This window comes from Trichomycterus rosablanca, chromosome 21, assembly GCF_030014385.1.
Source record: "Trichomycterus rosablanca isolate fTriRos1 chromosome 21, fTriRos1.hap1, whole genome shotgun sequence".
Classification (NCBI taxonomy): domain Eukaryota; kingdom Metazoa; phylum Chordata; class Actinopteri; order Siluriformes; family Trichomycteridae; genus Trichomycterus; species Trichomycterus rosablanca.
In genome coordinates this window covers 9,352,517-9,377,450 of record NC_086008.1, presented here as the reverse complement: position 1 = coordinate 9,377,450, position 24,934 = coordinate 9,352,517, and the positions used below count along the sequence as shown (strand labels likewise).

The 24,934-nt window shown below is 38.5% G+C and overlaps 1 protein-coding gene across 1 annotated transcript; it reads right to left on the bottom strand.

Moving 5' to 3' along the window:
• Positions 1-607: 607 nt before the first annotated feature.
• LOC134335338 (coiled-coil domain-containing protein 158-like) lies at positions 608-24,576 on the bottom strand. Its single transcript, XM_063017860.1, has 21 exons — positions 24,363-24,576; positions 24,148-24,202; positions 20,191-20,327; positions 19,895-20,082; positions 18,904-19,013; positions 18,514-18,823; positions 17,745-17,821; positions 17,153-17,263; positions 15,852-15,966; positions 12,967-13,110; positions 11,358-11,642; positions 9,863-10,031; positions 9,533-9,685; positions 7,172-7,284; positions 5,977-6,135; positions 5,790-5,882; positions 5,519-5,671; positions 3,961-4,103; positions 1,822-1,889; positions 1,528-1,687; positions 608-734 (listed from the first exon to the last, which is right to left on the bottom strand). The coding sequence occupies exons 1-21, from the start codon at positions 24,472-24,474 to the stop codon at positions 725-727; spliced, it is 2,865 nt and encodes a 954-aa protein (XP_062873930.1). The 5' UTR covers positions 24,475-24,576; the 3' UTR covers positions 608-724.
• Between the last annotated feature and the right edge of the window lie 358 nt (positions 24,577-24,934).

Genomic DNA, 24,934 nt, shown 5'->3' with positions numbered 1-24,934 from the left:
CTTAAGCTTGTGTGTGGATACTTGGTCATGAAATCTCAATCCATGAAGCCCTGGACAACCAGTTCTTGTTTCTGTTTTTTTTGGAAATGAGTGTTGCAACTAATTAAGTAAATTTTAACTGATACATGACTCAGCATTTGGTAATCCCTTGCTCTGAGCTTGTATAGAATACTGGTTTGCAACTGGGCCATCCTAAATGTTTCCATTCACAATAATCCTGCCAAAGCTCTAAAGTACCACCCACTATTTTCCCTTTGTTTGTCTATGTAAATTGCATGGCTGTATGCTTGATTTTACACACCTGTTAGCAACGGCTGTAACTGAATCTACTGAATCATAAATAGTGTCTACATACTGTATGTTTGAATATAGTGAACTTTCAGTCACTATTCAGTTTGTAAGTTCCTTGTCTGTTATCTGCCACTTGGTGCCTGTAGGTCTTCCATTTTCTTCCTTTTGGTACATTTCCCAGCTTCTCTTTTGTCTTTGACTAGAATTTATGCTCATTTCTTGGCTTTTGATCATTAAATTCTTTAAAACTTCTGTGAAACTGTCCTGCTGAAGTGTGGAAATATTTTTTTTATGTACCAGAAGAAAAACTCTTTGTACTCCCAGCTGTACTTGTACCCTCATTCTTCATTTGAAGATCCTCCACTGTGCTTTGAAGGCTGTCCAGCTTGTTCTGCAGTTTTTTGAACGTCTGCCCTGATAGTTTTTTTTTTGCTTATGTGCAGCTGTTTTAATAAAGAATACATAGATTAGCAAGAATGTTTATACAAATCCAACATAAAAATGTCAAAACAGTTACTGTCAGTTCTTAGGAAAATAAAACCTCCACAGCAAAGCCCAGTTCTTAGTAAACATTAATCAATGACCAAGAAGCATTACTGAAACCATTTACCCTGTACAGTGAATGAACTAAAAAATAACCTTATAATAGAAATCCAAGGGCATTTGATGGGCTAGTCGAATGTTTTTTTTTCTTCTTAAAGGTATATATATTTATCTGCATTCATTAAAACACACTGTTGCTCGTGTTTAAATTAATTCTTTAGGTATGATTTTGTGCACTTGGTTGGCACAGCGATCTAATAAGCTAGCTCACTATGAGCCTCCCGGGCATCCATACAGACATCATTGGCTATCTCTGAGAAGGGGAAGATGGCCAAAGTTATGTAATGGATTGGCACCCTGTCCCATTGCAACCATGAAGTATGTTTTTGTGAAGGTAATGATAGTGCATGGCTTACTTTTCAGGCTAGCTTTAAAATGTTGTGTCAAAAATGCCTACATTTCTGGAAGTGTCATGACCTTTTTAGTAAAAACTTGTACTTTTTATTTATTTGGCTTTAGATGTGAATCCTCTTGCAATAAAATATCTAAATAATTTAGCTGTTGTTGGAAGAACTTGGAAAAAAGTTACTTCTACATTATATCAGATTAATTTTAATCAAAAATATCATTTGTATAAACCGTCCTAGAGATGGATTAGGAATGCTCTGATTTTAGGGGCATTTTATAACTTACATGATTATGCAGGGTTCAGTTGTTGAGCTTTGGAATGTCAGGCTACAGTGGTTATTACTGGGAAAGTCAGAGGTCAGGAGGGAGTGTACTGGAGATTTTCGGCACACCGGTACACAAGATTTATTACAAGTCTGGTCTGAACTCTGTCCCATCTCTTCATCTAAAGAAAGAAAAACACAGTAGATAAACACTGCAAGAAAAAAGAACAAAATGTAGTAATTCTATATTACACACCCTTTGGGTTGTAATATGGGTTAGGTAATAAATTTTTTCATTAAAACAAATGTGACTTACTATTAGCTGAAAACGCTGGATTCACATCCTGTTTTTTAATGTCAGTGGCTCGAAAACGGTCTTGGTCACTGCATTACAGTCACACATGCAAGACAAGTCAAACACGCATCGATTGCAGTTTAAAACATGCACATAGGAAAAAAAGAGTAAACCGCAAGAGATTTTGTGCAATACAGAAAAGTGATCACATACATCCTATTACGAACAAGCTTTCAGCAAAAGTGCAGTAATACATCAGTACATGGAGAAAGACCTATAACTGTAATTCTACACAGTATTAAGTTTGATATCTTCTAAATGGTTTTCATGATTGTTCACGTCATACCTGCATCAGCAGTTAGTCAATGAACATAATTGCAAACAATAAAATATCTGATAAACAAGAATTCGAATTTATCTTAAAAAGATAAGGAAAAAAATATTATATTGGTTTCCAAAAAAAGTAACAAGGCAGCTGAACACACTTGGTGGAGAGCACTAACTGTCCTGGTATATATATATACAAGCTTATAAGTGCATGATATTTGCTAGTGTCGCTGACTCCCTACGGCCAGTTTTACTCTCTCTAACTTACAGCCATGACATTTTTTATCATAGGGCAAACATAAGCATATTAGTCACCCCTTCATATTCAGTAGGGTTGAATGTTCCTACCACTGTAAGCCCGGACTTTATATTTAATCAAACATTTTTAGTACAACATACATAAATTATTTAAGTTTTTTTGCTCTACTATAAAATGCAGAGTAAATTGTACTAATTTGAGTACACATTTAAATGTGCTAAAAGATTTAAGTTTACTAAACAAAAAAAATTACTTTTCTATCAGATTAACTTAAAAAAGTTAAGTTAAGGTAATAAAACAGAAAAACGCCCCCATTTACATGTAAGTCGCCTTTTTTCAGCTTGCTGTTGGTGAATCAGGCAGCCATTTGTTTTAACTTTTGAAACCTGTTGTTGCAAATTACTTTTTACTTTTCATTGAAGGCTTTTTGCAAAAGTAAACTTGTCTTCCTGAAATGTGTTTTGTGAAGTGGAACCTTTGTTAAACTAAATGGACAAACATTTTCTTCCTCATTATGCTATTCATGTACACCAGTCTGATGGGGCTTTTTCATCTTCCGTCTAATTTTGGTAAGTGTTGTACTTTACTTAACAATTTTGTTTAAAATAAATGATCTTAATGTTGACACTAAATAAATAATCAAACAGCGCTGCTTTATTTGCCGTATTTAGGCTACATGCTAGCATGTTAGCATGCTAGCCTTCATACGAAGCAAAGAGTTTGCTGGCTTGCTTTATTTTAATCCTTAAATTAATGCTATTAATGTTGATTTTAATACTTCTGTTTCTTTTTGTTGTTTTACAGGTTCATGGTTACTGTGAGGAGCTGTTTGTGTTTCATCAGAACTTTATATACAGTTTGTACAGTTTTAAAGATGTTTTCTTGACATGTTGTATTTTAAGTAAATACTTCTGAAGTGAAATAAAGAAAAATAATTTTATAATTGTGTCTGTTTCTCTATAAACATTTGTAATTCATATTTAAAATGTAATTAACATGAAAACTAAGAAAAAATCAATAGTTTTTTCCATTGAGCTCAAGATATTAAGTAGAATTATTGGGAAAAGCAGTTGGTATAACAAAAAAAAGAAAGTTTAATCAACTTGCCTTTTAGGTGTAATAACTTAATGTTTTAAGTTATGCTAACTCAAGTTTTCATTATACATTACTTAACTTTTTTAAGGCAACCGGTTTCCTCAAATTTTTTAAGTACATTGAACTTATCCGGGCTTACAGTGTGGAACATTTTCCTTCAGGAAGTAAGAGTGCTGGGCCTTGCTAGTCACAAATCTGAGGACATTCTGGCACTGACACTGGCAAACTCACCTTACTAGAAATGCTAATTGCACCATTTGGCTTTTTTGGTATTTAACATGCCACCCAAATCACTGGTAAAGAAAATACTGTTTCTTTTACCGCCCACCACCCTCATCTAAAACTGCTTCTGATTGTACTGTTGTTCATTCATTTTCTAATTTGCCTTTGGACATTTCCAACAACAGATTGTCTTTTTCTCGTCCCTTTCTATGGTTGTTTTCTTTACTTTAAAGACACTCATCCACTGAACATTTTACCTTTTGTCTCTGTTGGTGTCCTGTGCCTCTTTGGAACTAGGAAGAGTGTGAGGGCTTTGCTCGCCCTCTGTCACACTGTGCAGCTCATTAACATGGCTCCACATCACCAGAGTGGGGCTACACTTCTGACTACTTATGTTCAACTAGACACACAACAAAAGAGAACATACATGGCAAAAGTTAAAGCTTAAACCGTCTTCCGTATTAAATTCTGTGTAGTGCTTCTAGGAGATAAATGTGCTTTCCTGTACAGAAGAGAAAAAACTCTAGACATCTTTTCAGCCAAGGTTACACTATATGACAGCCACAATTTACAATCTAGTTGACGTATAAGTGGGCATGAAGGGCACAGACTGCTGGGCTGTGTTCACAAGAACATTTTAGACATCCATCAAAAAAACAAATAGATGTGCACTAGTGGTGTTTATGTGCTGATTTTTCCCCACGTCAGTGCAGAACCAATGTAATAAATATACTGTGTATGAAGTCAGTGTTAGGTAAAATTGAGACAGTAATAGTGTTCTAGTGAGACGCAGGCAGGGATGCTTATAAACTACTGGCTTTCCTGTATATCATCAGTTCAGATGCATAATTATATTTAACCAGGTTCGAGATTCTTAGCTCCCGGGTTCGAATCTTGACTTTGCTACTGGTTGCCTAAGCACCTTCTAGCAGGCATAATTGGCTAAATGCCCTCCAGTCTGCTGGGTGGGAAAAGACCAGACTAAGGGGTGGGGTTATTAATGCTGTGTAAGGACCATGGTTGCCCAGGGTGCTTGTACAGTAAGTAGAGGAGCGCAGAGATCGGGGTGTGGCTCTCCGTACACGAAGTCGACCTCATGCGCAAATCCACCGAAGTATGGGAGAATAGAAAGGGATTGGTGGACTGTACACACATTAGAGGGAGTGTGTCAGGTGAATCTACACCTTCCTTGGACACTGTTGGGGTCTCCAGCAGCGGACTGGCTATGCTAATTTGGGAGAAAAAGGGGGTAAAATGCATAAAATGCATAAAATGATGCAACTCTATATTTATTAACAGTAAGTATAATTTTTTTTACTCATGGTTACTATGCTGGTATGTCCGTCTCCTTACCAAATCTAATGACATTTTTATTCAAATGAATAGCATTAATGCATTATTGACATGCCAAAAACGTCCTTGTGAATGCACCCTTGGGTGCTCTGGTGCAGCGGCATTAGCTGTGATGGAGGGGGACTGGCCAAAGCCCTGACCCTGACCAGAATAAAGCAGTTGATGAAAATAAAATATAAGATAAAAAAAGATAAACATGGGACAGTGGTAGCTTAGTGGGTAGAGTTTTGGGCTATCAATCTAAAGGTTGAATCCCAGCTCTAGTCACTGGTGGATCCTTGAGCAAGGCCCTTAACCCTGTCTGCTACAGGGGCGACGTGCAATGGCTGACCCTGCACTGTGACCCCAGCTTCCAAGCAAGCTGGGATATGCGTACTATACACCTGTATATGTATATATGACAAATAAGGACATTTCATTCGATTCCATAAAGACTATTGGTCAGTTTTTGCTGTTTAATACCTCTGGTTGGCTGGAAGAGTTGGTGTGAAAGACAGCGACTGGTGCTAGTAGTGAAGGACTGTTGATGGGTGATCTGTGAATGCTGGTTTTATCATGCAACTTCTTTCCTTGCTCATTCGTTTTGGCCCTTGTGGCTTGTAAGCTTTGTCCCTCCTACTCAAGGCACAAAGCAATATTGTATTTGTGAACTCAGAAACACAGTTGAACGATTGCTTTTATCCCTTCCTTTAATGTTGAAACAGCTGGATGTTATTCTCAGTAGAGAGCATACCTTCAGTTCTAAAGCATGCTGTAGTTTCAGCCTCATGATGTCTTGCTCCTGCGTCTGAATGAACTCTTGGCACTCTGCAAAACTGTCAGACATCTAGAGAGATATAACAGCGTTTAGAATCTACAGATTTAGTCTTATGGATTGTAATACAGTACATTGAAGACAGCTCTAGAAAATCTAAAGGAACCTTATGCAGGACTGAATCCAGTCTCCCTACTTCACTCCTAAGGACTTTTTCATTGTTGCTCTTAGCAGCCAGTTCACTCTCCAGCTTTCTCCTCTGTTTTCTCTCAATAAGCAGCTCCTGTGCTTGACGCTTGCTCTGCATCGCCTGGTAGCGCTTTTCCTAAGGGTCAAACCAAATTCACCAACAGCAGTGTTTACTACTTTTTATGATAACTTCTGTTAAAGGAAGGATGTTGCCCCAAACTACTGTTTCAAGGCCATTGTCTGCACCATCTAGTCACGTCTCTGGAAACAATGTTCTGCATATTTAACCCCAAGCTCATCCTTACATCCCACTTAAAATATAAAGGTCTGGGCTGAAAATCAGGATGGGCGCATTTAATTATTCAAAATTAGCTCATTTATCCTTGATGGAAAACAGTAGGTAATCATTTAGAACTGAACTGATCTGTGAGGTCAGACTAGCCCTATTTTCTCATTCCATCCACTTAAATGTTTTATACCGTGAATAATTTAGTATTCGCTGACACAATTGTTGTTCACATTTACTCAGAACAAAACACACAAAACACAAACAATAAAACAAGATAAATGAGGCTGACAAAGGCTGAAAGCTGGTCCAGGCTGGTCTGATAATGGTCTAGTGTTTTACGCCACTATTGTTTTTAGTGTTACAGATAAGGTGGAAATATCTTAAAAGTAAAAATGAGAATTGTTAATACAACGAAATCAAACTATGTGACTAAAAAACATGTTCACCTTCCTTCTTCTCCAACCTCAATCTTTACAGCTCACAAATGTAAACATGACAGACTCCCTTGTAAAATAGCTAACATCTAGATACTAAAGTTGCAGAGGGAAAAACATGATCTGCTGTTGTCGTTCATCCTGTATTGATATTTGGTCACAGTTCAGCACATAACAAAACAGCACAAGATAATTCAGTCAGATAAACGTCAGATAACCGAGGCTTTGGCTGATCTCCAGTGACATTAACAGCAGAAATGATCCGATTCCAATCTATAGCTGATCAAGCCATCTATCCCTAATGTCCTCATTTCTTAAACTCAAGTGTTTAATGAACTATGTATTATATTACTTATGATGATACACTCAATCAAAAGAGATTACAAAACCAAAGCGTGCTATGAAAAAAGAACTATGTGAGAGCATGTAATGTAGGTAAGGAGCTGTACCTGTAAAAGCTTCTCTGTGGTCTCCTCCAGCATCTGTACACGACTCTGGAGAAGGTCGACCTGTTCACGCTTTGCAGTGATTTGCTTCTGCATACCCAAAGCTATCCTCAGACCTGGAATGCAAGCAGCACAAACTAGTTAGAATTAAATCTACAAATGTTCTAAATATTTGAAGTATGCTGTTGAACAATATGATAAAGTCCTGTCCTGTATCTTATATACACACCAGCACTATTACAGTGTTACTAAGGTATAGTTTATACATGTCAGGCTATTCTAAATCCAGGGCTTTTTATGACCCCAGAATCCACAAATAAAAAATCCAGGACTGCAAGTTCAGTGCTCAGTGCAACTACATATCCTCAGAATAATTAGCCATATAAAATAACATATATGGGCAAAACTAGACAGACAAACCCTTCAAATTGCTGAGTTCAGGTGTTTAGTCACACACATTATTAACAACTATATTAGCAGGCTGACTGTGCCCCTGTGCACAAAGCGAATTCTATAAAGACAGTGTTTGAAAAGTGTGGTCTGGAGGAACTTTAAAAAGTACCCACAGACACCACACAAACTTGTGAATAGCCGCAAAAAGAGAGAGTGAGGAGACAAACTCTGTATTAATGTTTATGGTTTTAGAATGGTTATCCAACAAGCTCCTGGTCAGAATTCCACATACTTTAGTTTAGTGAATGTTAACCATTTAATATAAATTTTTACTTTCAAATACACTTTGAATTGTAAGCACTATTGACATAGAGCCACAAATTCTTCATAAAGGATGAATGCTAATCTTTTTAGACTTCCGTATATGAGCATATTAATGTCAGAATGTCAGGTTCAGTGTTTACTTTATAATAACCAGTTGCACAAAATATTGAGAATAAACAATTAAATAAAATTAAAAGTGTTTTACTTCATTGGGTAAAATAATAATAAATAGATAAATTCATATTTTTTCAATGTAATTAATAATCAAAAATAATATTCCATTCCAAGTTTTACCGAATATGTAAGAACCGCATGAAGACGTTTTCAAGTTACCAAGCGGGTCAGAATACACATATTATTTATTTTAATTTATTTTTATTTGTTATTATGGACCAATTTAACTGTGAAATTGTGTGTTTGGCATAACTGGTATAACAGTTCGAATCAGTTCTCATGACCTGAACAAATGTAAGTTAGAAGCTACATTGTTAAGATCCTGCCAGCATTTAAAAGGACACTTTGTCTAGCTGTTCAACAGACTGAAACTTACATCATGTGAGACCACATTGTTCTCGCTCGTTTCGCAAACAAATACACACATAGAAATCAGAATTCTATTGAGCTAGCAAATAATCTCTGTAATAGATTAAAGTAACTCAATATTTTACCATGCTATATCGTACCATCATGACGCGCAACAAATGAACGAATCACTGAAAAGGAGCATCGGATTTCACATGATTGTAATATACACACGGGTATAATGGGAGGAAGCCAAAGCACCAAGATGCTCCAGAATGAGCAGCTCAGTGTGCAGCTTTCCTGCTATTATCCTGACATGAAAAGTAATGAATGGAAGCCCACAAGCATGAAGATACTACTAAATTAAACCCCAGGCTCAAAGTGTGAGGTCTTCCACCTATTATTATAAACTGACCCAGGTCTCCTTTCACTCAAGGAACATTGTACATGACATTCCAACAACAAAAAAAATCCTCGTTTATAATAATAACATCCTCCACCTTTGAGAATGGGCAGGGTTCCTACTGGAGATGGAAACCTAATTTTGTATACATTAACACTTCCTTTACATCCTTTCCCAGGACTTTGAAAACCCACAATTAGAAACCGATTCTGTAAGGTGATTGAGTGCATGTATGAGCTCAGCTGCTCAGAACAAAGAGGGGCAGCACAGATAAAGAGGTATTGTTCAAGTCACCCAAAATGTATTGTTGATGTATTTATTTTATTAGGATTTTAGCGTCATGTTTTACACACTTTGGTTACATTCATGACAGAAATGGTAGTTACTCATTACAGAACATTCATTAGTTAGTTTTTAATGTCAAACACAGTCATGGACAATTTTGTATCTCCAGTTCACCTCACTTGCACATCTTTGGATTGTGGAAGGAAACCGGAGCTCCCAGAGGAAACCCACACAGAAAGGATTCAGACCGCTCCATCTGGGAGTCAAACCCAGGACCTTCTTGCTGTGGAGTTACAGTGCTACCCACCGAGCCACCATGCCGCCCCAAGTAGAGGCCAAAAGCATCCTCAGAATGAAGTGACGCCAGTAAATAGCAAGCAATGTAGGACTGAATGAATTATGAAAAAGACAAATCATTATTAATCGTGTGTGTATACCATGTCCATCAGCACCCCCGAGTGCTCTGAGGTTGCTCCTTGCATGCTCCAACTCATCCTGAGTGTAATTAAGCTGGGCTTCGAGCTTTCCGTTCTGCTCTTCCAGCTCCTCAGCTTTTCTGCTGTGCTGTTCTTGTAAAACCTCCTGCTCTTCTAATGAGGAAAACAACACAAGCACAGTGCTTTATTTGCATTGCAAACCACTATAGAAATTGTTTTCATGTTATATGTGACAACAAATGGCCTAACGGTTTGACTGTCAAATTCAGAACTGTGAGTGTTTTAACCTTGATAAGTCTCACTCGCTAAATCAGCTGCATTTGTGTTTACCTTTGATCTGAACTAGCTTTTGGTGCTGCATCTCCAGCTTTGTAATCATCTGCTGTTTCTCCATGGTTAACTGGTGGAGGCTACAAGTTCTTTCTGACAGAATTATCTGCTGCTGGTGCTTTTCATGCTCCAAAGAACTTAGCCTCACTTCAGCCTGCTGTAGGGCAGTCTGAGCAAAAAGACAACACAGGATGAACAAAAATCAACAATATAAAAGATGAATTCTTTAGTTTTCTGGTTATAAGTAAGGCCCTAGCTAATTCACGGCTGAAACAATCAATCAATTTACAACAGAATCAAAAACAAAATCTGAAGCAGAGGAAAGGTGCCACCGCTACTGCATACAGAATATCTGATGTTTCAGCACAGACATACCAATACCTAAAGTTATGCAAAATGTATTCATTTTGTTTTTCTAAAATATTGGCAGTACCCATTTAAATCAGTACCACAATCACATCTAACTAACAGTGTGAAGTCTATGACCCCTTATTTAAGTTAATGAGCGGGGGGCACAGTGGCTCTGTGGGTAGCACTGTCGCCTCACAGCATTGTTGACTTCACACTGTTAGTCCTGGGTTCGATTCCCAGGTGGAGTGGTCCGGGTCCTTTTTGTGTGGAGTTTCCTCCAGGACCTCCGGTTTTCTCCCACATTCCAAAGATGTGCAAGTGAGGTGAATTGGAGATACAAAATTGTCCATGACTGACTGTGTTTGACATTAAAGACTTGAACTTATGAAAGTAACGAGTAACTACCTGTTCTGTCATGAATGTAAATCATTAAAATCTTAATAAATAATAATAATAAGTTAATGAGCCAAAAAGCATGTGTTGAGTAAAAAAGGCACATGAAGTTTTCCCCTTTTATTTCCCAATCTAGTCATTTCCAATTCCCAACTGTGAACCAGCTGTTCCTTCCACAACTTTCAATCTGATCAAACTTCGAAGTTCGAACACTCTGTAGTTGTGTGCTAGAATGTTAGACCTAACTTAACATACAAAGTTCTGCCATCTAAATTACTTCACTGTTCTATACAGGCTGATATTGTTTTACCACTAGGGGCGTGTGATGAGCACTTGAAGCCTCAAAAAAAGCTCACTTCATGAAGTGTTGAGTTGCCATCAGTATACTAATCAAAAAAATGGTAGATTCTTAATAAAATAAACTACAATTCCTGATATGAGATGTTAACTGAAGACCTTCTTAATTATTAATCCCACCCCTACAAGTGTATTTTCTTTACTGGTTTTTAATACATTCGCTAATTTCTGAAAGCCGTGTTTACTTATCTATTGATGGAGGTATGACATTTGCAATACCACTATATTAACTGTGGAAATAGCATCAAATAATATTAACAGTTTTTTGAGAAAGAAATGTGTAGTTAGTTATGTATCCAGTTTGCACAATGCTTGTGTACGTATTAAAATAAAAGATCCAGTGCTAAACTTAGCAGGCGCCTGAACTATTAGCAGCAGATATCTGTAGCCTTACCCTCAGCTGCTGGTTGTCCAGTTGGAGTTGCTCGAGCTGCTTGCTGAGGTTACTCCTTTCCTGCTGCAGTGCCACCAGAGGCCTCCTGAGCATCCCAGCACTGCTTTCCCAATCTTTTAGCTTCAGCTTCATCACCTCGGCTTCGGCCAGCAAAGCCTGTACCTGCGCCTGTGCGTTCTCTAACAGAGCTCGGGTCTGCTGCACCTCCTGCTGTTTCAGCTGCAGCTCAGTGTCCCGCTGTTGTAACAGAGCCTGCAGCTGCTTGGCCTTCCTGTCACTCTGATCCTAAATTACAAACACATGCACAAATGTTAGTGGACATGTCATTTTATTATTAAAGTCATTTTTTTTACACACTTTGGTTACATTCATGACAGGACAGGTAATCCATCACTTTACGTCTTTTACAAACACAGTAATGGACAATTTTGTATTTGAACCTCACTTGCATGTCTTTGGACTGTGGGAGGAAACCGGAGCTCCCGTAGGAAACCCACACAGACACAGGGAGAACATGCAAACTCCACACAGAAAGAACCCAGATCACTCCAACTGGGAACCAAACCCAGAATTTTTTTTGCTGTGAGACGACAGTGCTCCCTACTGAGCCACCATGCCACCCTCGTCATGTCATTTATATGAATAAAAATTTTTTCAATACATCTGCCCTGGTAGTACTGATGCAAGTCAAAACATGATTTTGTTTTAATTGGTTTTATACAGTAAGCTGCTAAGACGATTACAGTTACTAATGCTGTAAAGCTGGTTTGGAATGTCAGGACAGGGATCAATGAATGAAAATAAATAATCACATTAAAAAAAATATAGACACTGATTTGGAATTGGTTTAATTTGCTGATAAAACTCTTTTGGGAAGGACTCCCAGTAGATTTTTGAACATGAATACATAGAAAAGCGTCCACTCTGCCACAAGAAGAGGACAGGGCTCTGTGCAAGACAGTTGGCATGTGTGTGGCTACTTGTTCATTGATACCCAATCCTTGAAGCTTTTAACATCAGGACTTAAGGTGACACTGCTTTCAGAGGCAGTCAGGTACCTGTTAGTGAGCGCTGATTTTATCTATTTCTGCCTTAGCATTTGGCAGTCCGGTTATTAAGCCTGTGTGACTCACAATAAGAGCACTTACAGTTGACCAAGGCAGGTCTAGCTGGGCAGAAATGTCATGAATGGACTTGTTGGAGAGATGGTATACAGTGATAATGTAACAGTGAACATTATTAAGCTCTTTAATACAAATGTTCTTCTGCTATAGGTTTGATTTTATGCAGTTTTATGCTAATTAGTAGAAATTTATCTATTAAGAATACTTTGCATTTATCAAAATAGAAGCTTTGACATGTTTTGTTTGACTTGGCATCAATCAAGTGCAAAGAGAAAAACCAATAAACCTCCTGCATGTTACAATTTTGTGTTCTTCCACCAAGCTAAAAAGCACAAAGCTGATTCACTTAAAAACATGAAAACATGTCCCGTGTGATTAAAGCATCATTTTAGTTTTACAATATCTTATATAAAAAGACCACCTTAAATCATTACTGTAAGACTGCTGATGGCACACAGGAATATCTAGTTTTTTTGTCTTCTAACCTGCATGTTCATGTGTCTCCGGCATTGCTCTTCCAGAGACTGAACAAGGCTTCTAAGCTGCTGGACATCTTGGCTGCAATGCTCCAGCTCCTGTCTCAGGTTTTGGATGGTAAGACTCTGGTCTGCAGGCTGACAAAGCTCCATCTTAGGGCAAAGCAAGCCAAAATGTCTGTTAACAGTGTTGTGGATTGCCTAATTTTCACAGTCTATTCAAATAAATGCATCATCGTACAGAGTAAAAAAATCCCTGTTTAGCCAACACATTTTGTTTAAACATACATTAAAAATAAGGATTTTTTTAAACATAAATTAAAAATAAGGATGAGCATGAGTGAAATCTGGCAACCTTATCATTGGCGCTCTAATCAGATATAATTTTCATTGTTTATTTAGAAATGACTTTAACCTGATTGGGGTCACAGTGCTCCCAAAGTCTTTCCAAACAATTCCTGGCACAGGGCAGGAACACATTCTGAACAAATTTCTCAATTCATCACAAATCAACTTACACTCACTTATATCCTGGGGAAACACGCCAACTCTAATCAAAAAAGTCTTTCATGAGTAACCAAAGTTTATAGAGATACAGATGACCAGAGTACATGTGATTTCCCAGGTCAGTGGGGAGCAAATATGATCATAAATATGATCACATGTAAAATTATGGACATTTGTTAAATATATTTTAAATGTAATTTTAAGCCCCTAAGCAAAACTGTATCCAATTATCAAAAAAACCCATGCTGGCAGATTTTTTGCAATCAATCTATGCTGTTGTTCCAGCTAGATATTTTACTGTGAATATAAGTTTATACAGGTGTTTGAAATAAAATGACAAGACTCTCAAGTATTAGCATGCCTCCAAAGACGTGCTTTTCTCCAAATTTTAGTCTAATTAACCAGGCAAATCATTTAGCTGTGAGAAATTCAAGTTCAGCTGGAGTCAGGTAAATTGTGGGTCTGTAGTGGTCAGTGATTTGACAAACACTGGTCAATGTACACATTTTGGGGGTGGACAAATCCAAAATCCATGAACTAGCCCACCAGGCAATAGAATTATACACTGTGCTTGGCCACTACAAGTATATTGAACCATTCTGCAAGACAATTAACTCTTAATGTCTTTATTGATGTAGAATGTAGAGATCTTCTGTCTGAGCTTCAGAACAGCATCCTGACTGCACCCTGGTGTTTATCAAAATACATTTTAAATAATTTTAGCAGTAGAAGTGAGCGTATTAATTAGACCAGGCCCCTTTGAGAAACAGATTGTGTACCTGGGTTTTGGTTTTATTTGGCATTGCCCAGCAGGCTGCTAATATGATGCATTAAGAACAATGACAGATAGCCAAGATACAGAGTTAGCTTGTCCCAGACACATGGGATAGTAAATTTGACTTCCCCTGAATGAAGTATTATAATCTTGAAACATGGCCACATTGTTAAAAGGTTTTGAACCACAGGGTGCACCTGCTCCTGTAAAAACTAATGTAAAACTCACTGTATATGAGCTGTTATGCAAAGCGGTATGTGGTCTTAAGGATTAATAAAAAAGGGCTGCCCAAACCATTATGGATTCCCCATTATACTGTACAGTTTGCAGCAGACACGGTGGGTTGAAGTAATCTTTTCACCTTCTCAAACCTTAAATCCACAAAGCTGTAGGAAATAGGGGATTTATAGGGGTTAATAGGGTTTTAGTGCTCCTTGAACCAAGCCATGTATTTGGCTCATAAACAGATGACAAAAAGCAGCCCTGCCATAAACCGCAGCTTTGTAGGACCGCACTGGATGCACTGGATTACTTGCTCGTTTGTTTAACACTATCGCCAAACTGATCATGTAAAAAATAAAGCTGCTACTCTCTGATAGGGTCAGTGACAATTCTGGTTCATGAGGAGGCCCTGATTGCCAGGCCCTTGTGAATTAGGCCAAGAATAACCACATTAAAATAATACATAGTAACAAACCTTATGTTATTATGCTTTCCAAGGGCCTTACACAACCAGCATAGTGCAAATAAGTAAACACAGGCATTAAACCTTACATTTCATACTGATTCAACTTCGATTTCCCAGCAAAATGAGTCAAATAAATGTTATCAAAGTCTGCAAATCTGAGCTTCCGGTTCCTCAGCTTGCTGTGGTGAAAGATACCTTTCTCTCTCTGGGCCTGTTCCGTGAATCAGCTTGAGTCAGTGCCTCCTACAGAACACTCACCTAATCAAAAAACTAGAACTTCACTCCCTTTCCTAGAACTCCGTGTACTTGATAGCCTCAAGATGCTTATTCTTTCAGCAAGCATATGAAGCCTGTTAACCCCACCAGCACACGTTTCTCAGAAGTTCACTTTTACAGTGAACTTGATTAGCCTCTAAAACCTTGGTCACGTAGTGACGGGTCTGGGGTGTGTAAAAAATGCCTTTTTATAAAACGGATAGTTCCGGTCCTAAAATCTGATTGGCTGAGCCGCGTTCGAAGCCGTTGTAAAATCCCCGATAAACTCACACCTATGACCACCTCACATCATTCCATATTAATACGCCACTGAATAGAAAAAATTAATGTTATTTTCGCCCTCATGTTGCCTAGCAACACTGTTAATCGAACTATTTTGCATCGCGGAAGAATGCTTTATTGTAAGTTTATACACAATAAATACATTTATGAATTAAACATTGTTGTATTTATTATATTTTATGTTGACCGCCGTTTTATAAAAGCAATAAGCCACTCGAGACCGTGCGTTACTGTTACGATTTTAGCACGGGGAAAGAAGTTTTAGGCACTCCGCTTCGCGTCGTGCCAAAAACGTCATCCCCGTGCTAAAATCACAGTAATGCACGGCCTCTCGTGGCTTATTGCTTTAGCATATGCGTATGTTACCTTGGCCTCGTAAGTTTGCTGTTTCTCTAGCAGGTCAGAGTGCAGTTTGGAGACAGTAGACTCCAGATGACTCATCTCGGATTGGTACAGGAGGGCTTGATTTTCTATCTGTTTTCTTGCATGAATACAAAACAGAGATCAGTCCATTAATGATACAAACAAGTCTTTTGTAGACAGTATGACAGTGTAAAGAGATGTTATTGTTTTGTAATGTATTTGCATTTTCCCACATTTGTCTGTGGCACAACCAGTTATTAGATTCAGAGGGTGAGTCACTGAGTGATTTAGGTGCAGCATGACCTTCTCCTTAAATAAATAGAATTTTCAGTTTTGAAAATGTCCTGTTGTATGAATATAATAGAAGGTGTTACAGGCCATACTTTCATACAATCCTGGGTTCACTGGAAGACCTGTGCACTATCGGCAGCATCACATCTACACTATGTCTCATCATCAGAAGATACTGGAAATGCATTCAAACTAGTAAACTGCTAGTGGCATGTCTGCATTTGCATATTGAGTTTACATATTTAATTATTTTATGCTGCAATTACATTTTCAATTCCTTCTATTTACAAATAGAATGCAATACAATCATTTCAGTTATACTATATACTCTAACAGCTCTATAAAGAACACATTGGGTGCTCAGGTGGTGGAGCAGTAAAACACCAGTCTTAAACAATTTGTGAGTTCGAATCTCAGCTCTGCTACCGGCAGGCTGGGCGCCTACACGGACAATGATTGGCTCGTCCATTGGGTTGGATGCCGGAGGAGATTCCTCATAACTTATACAATTATGACCTCTGCTGGCTGTTCAAAGGCGCCTGCAGAGAGACAGGGAACGATGGAGACTCTCCGTGTGCAAGACTGAGATACATATGAACTTGCCTCATGCAGGTGAAAAGATGCATTCAGGTACTGCACATGTGTCGGAGGGGGCGTGTGTTAGTCACGGCTCTCCTGTCAGGAGTGGAGGTTAACCAAAGTAGAGAGTGTAAAAAAGTAGAAGTGAAATGCAATCAGGAAATTGGACACAACTAGATTGAGAGAAAATCTTGGAAAAATGCAAAAAACAGGGTCAACAGGGAGGCTAAAGTTTGGACAAAAATGACCCCAAATGCAATTAATCCGTTAAAAAAAATGTCTAATCCGTAAAATCCATAAAAAGAGTCTAAACTTTGTTTCTTTAGTCTAGCAGCTTTAATGCTAAGTCAACAAATACTAAGAGTAAATTCCACGCAAAATATCAGCTGTAAGCTTTTAGATTTGCTTGAACGTGGCAGGTCAGCGAGACTCACTGTAGTGCTTCCACCTGGAGTTGAAGTCGATCGGATTTAGACCGAGAGCTCATCAGTTTCTCAGTCAACACCGCCGCCTGCTGGTCATGACTGGTAATAAGCTGCTCCATTCTGAAACGAAGGAATGAATGATGCGTTTAATGTACAGTAGTTAATACAGATAAATGTGTAAAATACACATTATTAAGGTCATTATTTGGCACCCCTGGAATAAAAAGGGTTAAGGGCCTTGATTAGAGGCCCAAGAGTGGCTACTTGGCAGAGCCCTCGGTGTTCTAATTTATAATCCAAAGCAAACATAACCCCCTCTATCAGAAAAACAGTTGCCAAGATTCCCTTATTTGGGGAATTCACAGGGGTCCACACAACCAGAGCACGACTGCAGAGTCTCACCCTGAACAAACCACCCATTATGTGGCTCCAAATTTTTAGTTTGACTTTATATAGGAATGCTTGCATATTGATGCGAAATTATTACTAATTAAACCACATTAACCACTAATTAATGTAATTATAACCGTTCCTTAGTTCCTGTTTAGAAAGAAAGTGTCAGTACGTTCATAAAAGCCTGGTGAGATGTAAAAAGGCATACCTCTCTCTTTGCTCCTTTAGCAGAGAGTCTGTTCTGCCTTTTTTCTGTTTCTCTAGATCCTTAAACTTCTCATTTTCCTGTCAAAAGCAATGCAAGAAAATAAACCACAACCCATCTGTAAAGGTTTATTTATTCACTTTCACTAATCGTTTCATTCAGGTCAGTAGGTCTGCACTCTGCAAGGTAGAAATACACCAGGGGCATGAATTCTTCTCAGGTCAACAGTTACTTATTTACTTACTAATACCAGGAGACAATTTAGAGTAGCCAACCAATTGCCTAAATGTTTTTAGGGAGTGGGAGGAAAGAAACTCAGATTATTTAAGAAATCCTGAAGACTATAAGGAAATCCACAAATATCCAGAACCCTGGTGCTAGTCAGTACCTACTTTACCACCTATACAACCATGTTATACATAATTTGCATAAATTATTTTAAAGCTGGTTCCCAAAGTACACCATGACACTTCAGAATGTTAAGAGAAGTGTTTGCACAATCTATTAACGCTTAGTACATGCTTTGTACAAGTTGTTTATGAACATTTTAAAATCCCATCAACCACTCTCCCTCAGGCACAGGGAGTGCCTGTTGGATGCCTGGCCAGGGCGACAGCACAGCTGATGTTCAAACTCCATCTCTCAGTGCTTGTGTGCTAGTGCCGCCAGAGCGCCTAACATAACTGTTCTGACAAACTATCAAAATATCATCTTTTAAAATTTGTGCAGCTAGCATCCCTTTGTATTCATGAACATAAAATAATCAACAGACCAGTTGCAGTCTCTCCTTTAGGCTGTGATTCTCTCTCTCCAGATCCTGTAGAGCTTTCTCCACGGCAGTACCCAGTGCAAGACAACCAGGGATGGAGGTGCCATCACTGCAAAGATAACTGTTCTTTCCACTGCGCTTCTCATAATCTAAAAGCTTGGTAAAGACGCCTTGCAGGGTTTGCTCCATCATCTCTGACTTGCAGTTGAATGTCAGCACTCTGTCAGCAGCTTCTGCCTGTTTTTGCCGTTCTCTTAGCTTAAGCAGGTGCAGCTCTGGCAGACGCTCACAATGCTGTTGAGATTCTGTCATTCTACAAAGGAATTGCAACATGTACAAGTATTGGATATGATGTCTTTTATTACAAGATTTTATTAATCTTAGATTTGTTACCTTAAGTCTGCCAGTGTATCTTTTTCAATCCGTTTCTCCTGCAATTTAGTCTCGAATTTAATATCAGACTGACGGAAGTGAAACTTCTGCTGATCCTGCAGCTCGTATTTCTGAAATATAACCAGAGATAAAACACACACAACACTGTATTACTGTATTTCATTATCTGTCAGGTTCATGCATATCAAGAATAAAATATGAATATGAAAATGCAAGAAAGGCTTTAATCAGCTTTACTGATCTCGTATTTTAGTTTAGGCCATTTTTTTCCTTTCAGCTGCTGCCGTATTTAAGAGTAGCCAGAGCAGATCTGGTCCGCATAACTTGGCAAGTTTTTACGCAAGTTGCCAATGCCGATTCAACCGTTCTATTTTTATCTGGGCTTGGGACTGGCACTGAAAGCTTACTGACAAGCTCACTGTTTCAGCCATCGCACCCCATCCTGGACATTAGCCAATCGTGTCCGTACAGACACCACAAGCACCCCCCAACTGATCTGTCCTAATTTTTAAGTTCATTCATTTTAGCCAAATCCATTGACAACAGTTGCATAAAATCAATTACGCTTCCAACTTTGTGGCAACAATTTGGGAAATGCCCTTTCCTGTTTTGTACAAAGTATGATCTAATATGTGTTTATGGATGTGTTTGATGTGGAGGAACTCTAGCTGCCTAGCACACCAACACAGATCCCTGACCTCAACCCCACTAAAGCCCTTTGAAATAAATTGGAACACTGGCTGTGAGTCAGTTCTTCTTGTCTAACGTTAGGGCCTAACCTCACAAACCTCCCTACAGCCGCAAAATGTGTGCAATGTCATATCAATGCACATAATTTTTGATTAAGATGTTTAACAAGACTAAGGTCAGATGTCTACATACTTAATACCTTCCTCCCCTACATGTCTTATTAGATGTCTTTGCTTCAAACTAGATTAAATAAGACTAAATTTGCCTGCTTAAACAAAGTATAACTATCCTGGCTACCTACCTCTCTGAGCTGTGGTTGGAGGTCTGATGAGATCTGATGAGAATAGTCTTTTATTGTTTGCTCGAGAACATATCTTCCAGGTAAACTCAGACACCTTGCTATAGGAACATCCACATTATTCTTGATGGAATGCATGAATGACTGCTGACTGTAAATGCCATATTCTGAGGAGCCCTCTGATGCTGGAGCTACAAGAAAAAGCAGAGGTTTGTCTATATAATATAATAATATTTCTATAGGTACAACAGTAACAATTATAGCCACAAATATCACAGCTGAAATAATAATAGCCTCACGTTTTGCAGGGATTTGGTTTTCTGATGATTCTTCATTATTGAATATACAGCCCATTCTCTCCAAAGTGTGTCTGGTGGCTTGTTCAACTTCATCTTGGAGTTTCTGAGTTTCCTTGGTTTGTCTTTTCAGTTCCATGCTGTGGAATGCAAGGTGTAGATGATGCTATTAGCTTTGCTACTAAACAATTAACCATATTTAAAGTACTTAAAGTAACCATATTCATCCAATCAAGGGTCTTATTTAAAGTAAAGAAATTCTGTTGCTTTGTAAAAGTGAAATATTACAAGTCACTATCACCAAAGAGTGCCTGTCAGCGCTCACAATACTTAGTCTTATGACCTGCAGGCATTCAGTTGCTAGAAAGACAATAGCTGGACTCACATACATCCTGGCAATTACACATGGGTCAATATTTACTATCAATATTACCAGGAGGCTAATAAAAAGTAAAGCCTGCCTTTGTTTCTAGAACAACTTTAATCCTTTTGGAATGCTCTCATACAAGAGCTGGATGATTTGTGTTGGGATGTTGGCACATTCCTCAAGAACAAAATTTTCTAGTCTTAAAAAGGTTTATTATTTGACAGTCTACAAGCCAAAACAAATCAATCGTTGGATCCAATGATTTTCACCAGATAAAGAATATTACATTTACATTTTAGGCATTTAGCAGAGGCTCTTATCCAGAGCGACTTACAGAAGTGCTTCCATAGTAAACATTACCTTACTCTAGTTTACTAGATGTATTACTTTGTTTATATTGCTTAGCGCTCCAGCATTTATACTTGCATTGCACTGGCTTCTGATAAAATGTTTCCAAAGACAGGCCTCAAATAAAGGTAAACTTTGCAGCTGTACTTTTGTGCTGTTTTACAACTTTTACAATTAATTGTCGTCCTGTCTGAGGTGTTATTGCATTGTGCCCAGTGATTCAGGGGAAACTTACCCATGGTTGTATGGTGTTCCTGAGACCATATTTTTTTCTTCTCCAAACATGACAAGCTAAGTTATTGCCGAATAATTTTACTTTAACAGTTGAATGTATTTGCTTGTGTGCAAATTTTAGACATGCATCTCTGTGCTGTAAAGTTCAGGGTACATTGTTTGTTTGTTTATTGGGATTTTAATATCATGTTTTTACACTTTGGTTACATTCATGACAGGAACGGTAGTTACCCATTACACCAGGTTTATCAGTTCACAAGGTTATATTGAACACAGTCATGGACAATTTAGTATCTCCAATTCATCTCACTTGCATGTCTTTGGACTGTGGGAGGAAACCGGAGCACCCAGAGGAAACCCACGAGGACACGGGGAGAACATGCAAACTCCACACAGAAAGGACCTGGACCGCCCACCTGGGGATCGAACCCACGACCTTCCTACTGTGAGGCGACAGTGCTACCCACTTAGCCACCATGCCTCCCTCAGGGTATATAATGAAAAAAAATTGTGTGTGGAATTAAAGCGGATATACACTATATCACCAAAAGTATTGGCTCGTCTGCCTTCACACGCATATGAACTTGAGTGACATCCCATTCTTAATCCATAGGATTTAATATGATGTCGGCCCACCCTTTGCAGCTATAACAGCTTCACTTCTTCTGCGAAGGCTTTCCACAAGGTTTAGGAGTGTGTTTATGGGAATTTTTGACCATTCCTCCAGAAGCGCATTTGTGAGGTCAGACACTGATGTTGGACGAGAAGGCCTGGCTCGCAGTCTCGCTGCGCACTATGCACCTCAGCATCCGCTGACCCCGCTTTGTCATTTTACGTGGCCCAACACTTAGGGCTGAGTTGCTGTCGTTCCCAATCGCCTCCACTTTGTTATAATACCACTGACAGTTGACTGTGGAATATTTAGTAGCGAGGAAATTTCACGACTGGAATTGTTTCACAGGTGGCATCATATCACGGTACCACACTGGAATTCACTGAGCTCCTAAGATCCATTCTTTCACAAATGTTTGTAGAAGCAGTTTGCATGCCTAGGTGCTTGGTTTTATACAGCTGTGGCCATGGAAGTGATTTGAACACCTGAATTCAATGATTTGGATGGGTGAGTAAATACTTTTGACAATATAATGTATGCACTAGATATACAGTGCCTTGCAAAAGTATTCAGCCCCCTTGAACTTTTCAACCTTTTGGCACATTTAAGGCTTCAAACATAACGATATGAAATTGTAATTTTTTGTGAAGAATCAACAACAAGTGGGACACAATCGTGAAGTGGAACGAAATTTATTGGATATTTTAAACTTTTTTTAGAAATAAAAAAACTAAAAAGTGGGGCGTGCAATATTATTCAGCCCCTTTACTTTCAGTGCAGCAAACTCACTCCAGAAGTTCAGTGAGGATCTCTGAATGATCCAATGTTGACCTAAATGACTGATGGTGATAAATAGAATCCACCTGTGTGTAATCAAGTCTCCGTATAAATGCACCTGCTCTGTCTCAGAGTTCTGTTTAAAGCGCAGAGAGCATCATGAAGACCAAGGAACACACCAGGCAGGTCCGAGATACTGTTGTGGAGAAGTTTAAAGCCGGATTTGGATACAAAAAGATTTCCCAAGCTTTAAACATCTCAAGGAGCACTGTGCAAGCGATCATATTGAAATGGAAGGAGTATCAGACCACTGCAAATCTACCAAGACCCGGCCGTCCCTCTAAACTTTCAGCTCAAACAAGGAGAAGACTGATCAGAGATGCAGCCAAGAGGCCCATGATCACTCTGAATGAACTGCAGAGATCTACAGCTGAGGTGGGAGACTCTGTCCATAGGACACAATCAGTCGTACACTGCACAAATCTGGCCTTTATGGAAGAGTGGCAAGAAGAAAGCCATTTCTCAAAGATATCTATAAAAAGTCACCTGGGAGACACACCAAACATGTGGAAGAAGGTGCTCTGGTCAGATGAAACCAAAATCGAACTTTTTGGCCACAATGCAAAATGTTATGTTTGGCGTAAAAGCAACACAGCTCATCACCCTGAACACACCATCCCCACTGTCAAACATGGTGGTGGCAGCATCATGGTTTGGGCCTGCTTTTCTTCAGCAGGGACAGGGAAGATGGTTAAAATTGATGGGAAGATGGATGGAGCCAAATACAGGACCATTCTGGAAGAAAACCTGTTGCAGTCTGCAAAAGACCTGAGACTGGAACGGAGATTTATCTTCCAACAAGACAATGATCCAAAACATAAAGCAAAATCTACAATGGAATGGTTCACAAATAAACGTATCCAGGTGTTAGAATGGCCAAGTCAAAGTCCAGACCTGAATCCCATCGAGAATCTGTGGAAAGAGCTGAAAACTGCTGTTCACAAACGCTCTCCATCCAACCTCACTGAGCTCGAGCTGTTTTGCAAGGAAGAATGGGCAAAAATTTCTGTCTCTCGATGTGCAAAACTGATAGAGACATACCCCAAGCGACTTGCAGCTGTAATCGCAGCAAAAGGTGGCGCTACAAAGTATTAACGCAAGGGGGCTGAATAATATTGCACGCCCCACTTTTCAGTTTTTTATTTCTAAAAAAAGTTTAAAATATCCAATAAATTTCGTTCCACTTCACGATTGTGTCCCACTTGTTGTTGATTCTTCACAAAAAATTACAATTTCATATCATTATGTTTAAAGCCTGAAATGTGGCAAAAGGTTGAAAAGTTCAAGGGGGCTGAATACTTTTGCAAGGCACTGTATATTTAATAACCAAAGTGGTTGAATACTTGTGCTCCCTTACTGTAATTTCACAAAGACATTTATATATTTATACATAGATTTTCCACTAAGATTGTCTTTAAACTATTTAACAATAACCCAAACTATTTAAATCTAAGTTTATCCTTTTTACAATTTATTTTATGTATAGATAAAGCAGAAAATGTATTTAATAAGAACATTTAATTGCACTTTAAGGCAATACTAACAAATCTGTGTTTCATACCTGAGCAGTTCCAGATTGATGCTGTGTTTAGTTGATATGTCATCCTCAACACAACCTGAAATACAGCTTCACATTACTGGCTAGTAAGAACCTAAAGAGCTGACCAAAAGTTTTACTAATTTCAAAGATATAAACGTTTATATAGATATAAAAGTTAGCTACATTACTAAATACTAACAATTACAGTAAATTAATATAATAAACAAGGACTTTACCTGGAGAACCAGCCTGAGCGGTTTCACCGTTCAAACCAACCAAAATAGGACCCGCATATGAACAGGTGTCCGTCCCACACTTACTAAATTCATTTGTTAGCTCGGATAGCATTCTGTATTTGTTCTGTTTACAATTTCCTTAAAATAACTAGTTAGTTAACTAACACTGATATAATAGCCCCAGTTTTCCGCTTTGTTTGGTGCTACATAGCTAACACATTAACTTACCTAGCACATAAACTCGCTAACCCAGTTAGCCTAGCATCAAAGCCGTTCGTTGTTGTCACCATGGCAACGGCGAATAGGCAGGTCTTAACAAAAGCCGTGTTCTAAATAGGTCCCTACTAGTGATTAAGTGCACTAGACGTGGCACAAAGTCGATTGTATCATATCTCATTTAGTGCACTTGTATAGGGGATGAGGAAGTATTTGTAAGTGTAGCCTGGAGCACGCCAGCAGAACTTAAAATTGTTATTGTTAGAATTATTAATTAATTTAATACTAATTTTAATACTGAAATACACGTGTTGGTTAATAACAGTCACTACTTTTAAGTAGTTAATACTAGTACC

Coding starts and splice junctions, on each gene's coding strand:
- LOC134335338 (XM_063017860.1), bottom strand. CDS start 24,474: ATGCTATCCGAGCTAACAAATGAATTTAGTAAGTGTGGGACGGACACC. Junction 18,824..18,903: donor GATACACTGGCAGACTTAAG/GTAACAAATCTA, acceptor ATTCCTTTGTAG/AATGACAGAATCTCAACAGC. Junction 17,822..18,513: donor TAAAGGAGAGACTGCAACTG/GTCTGTTGATTA, acceptor TGCTTTTGACAG/GAAAATGAGAAGTTTAAGGA.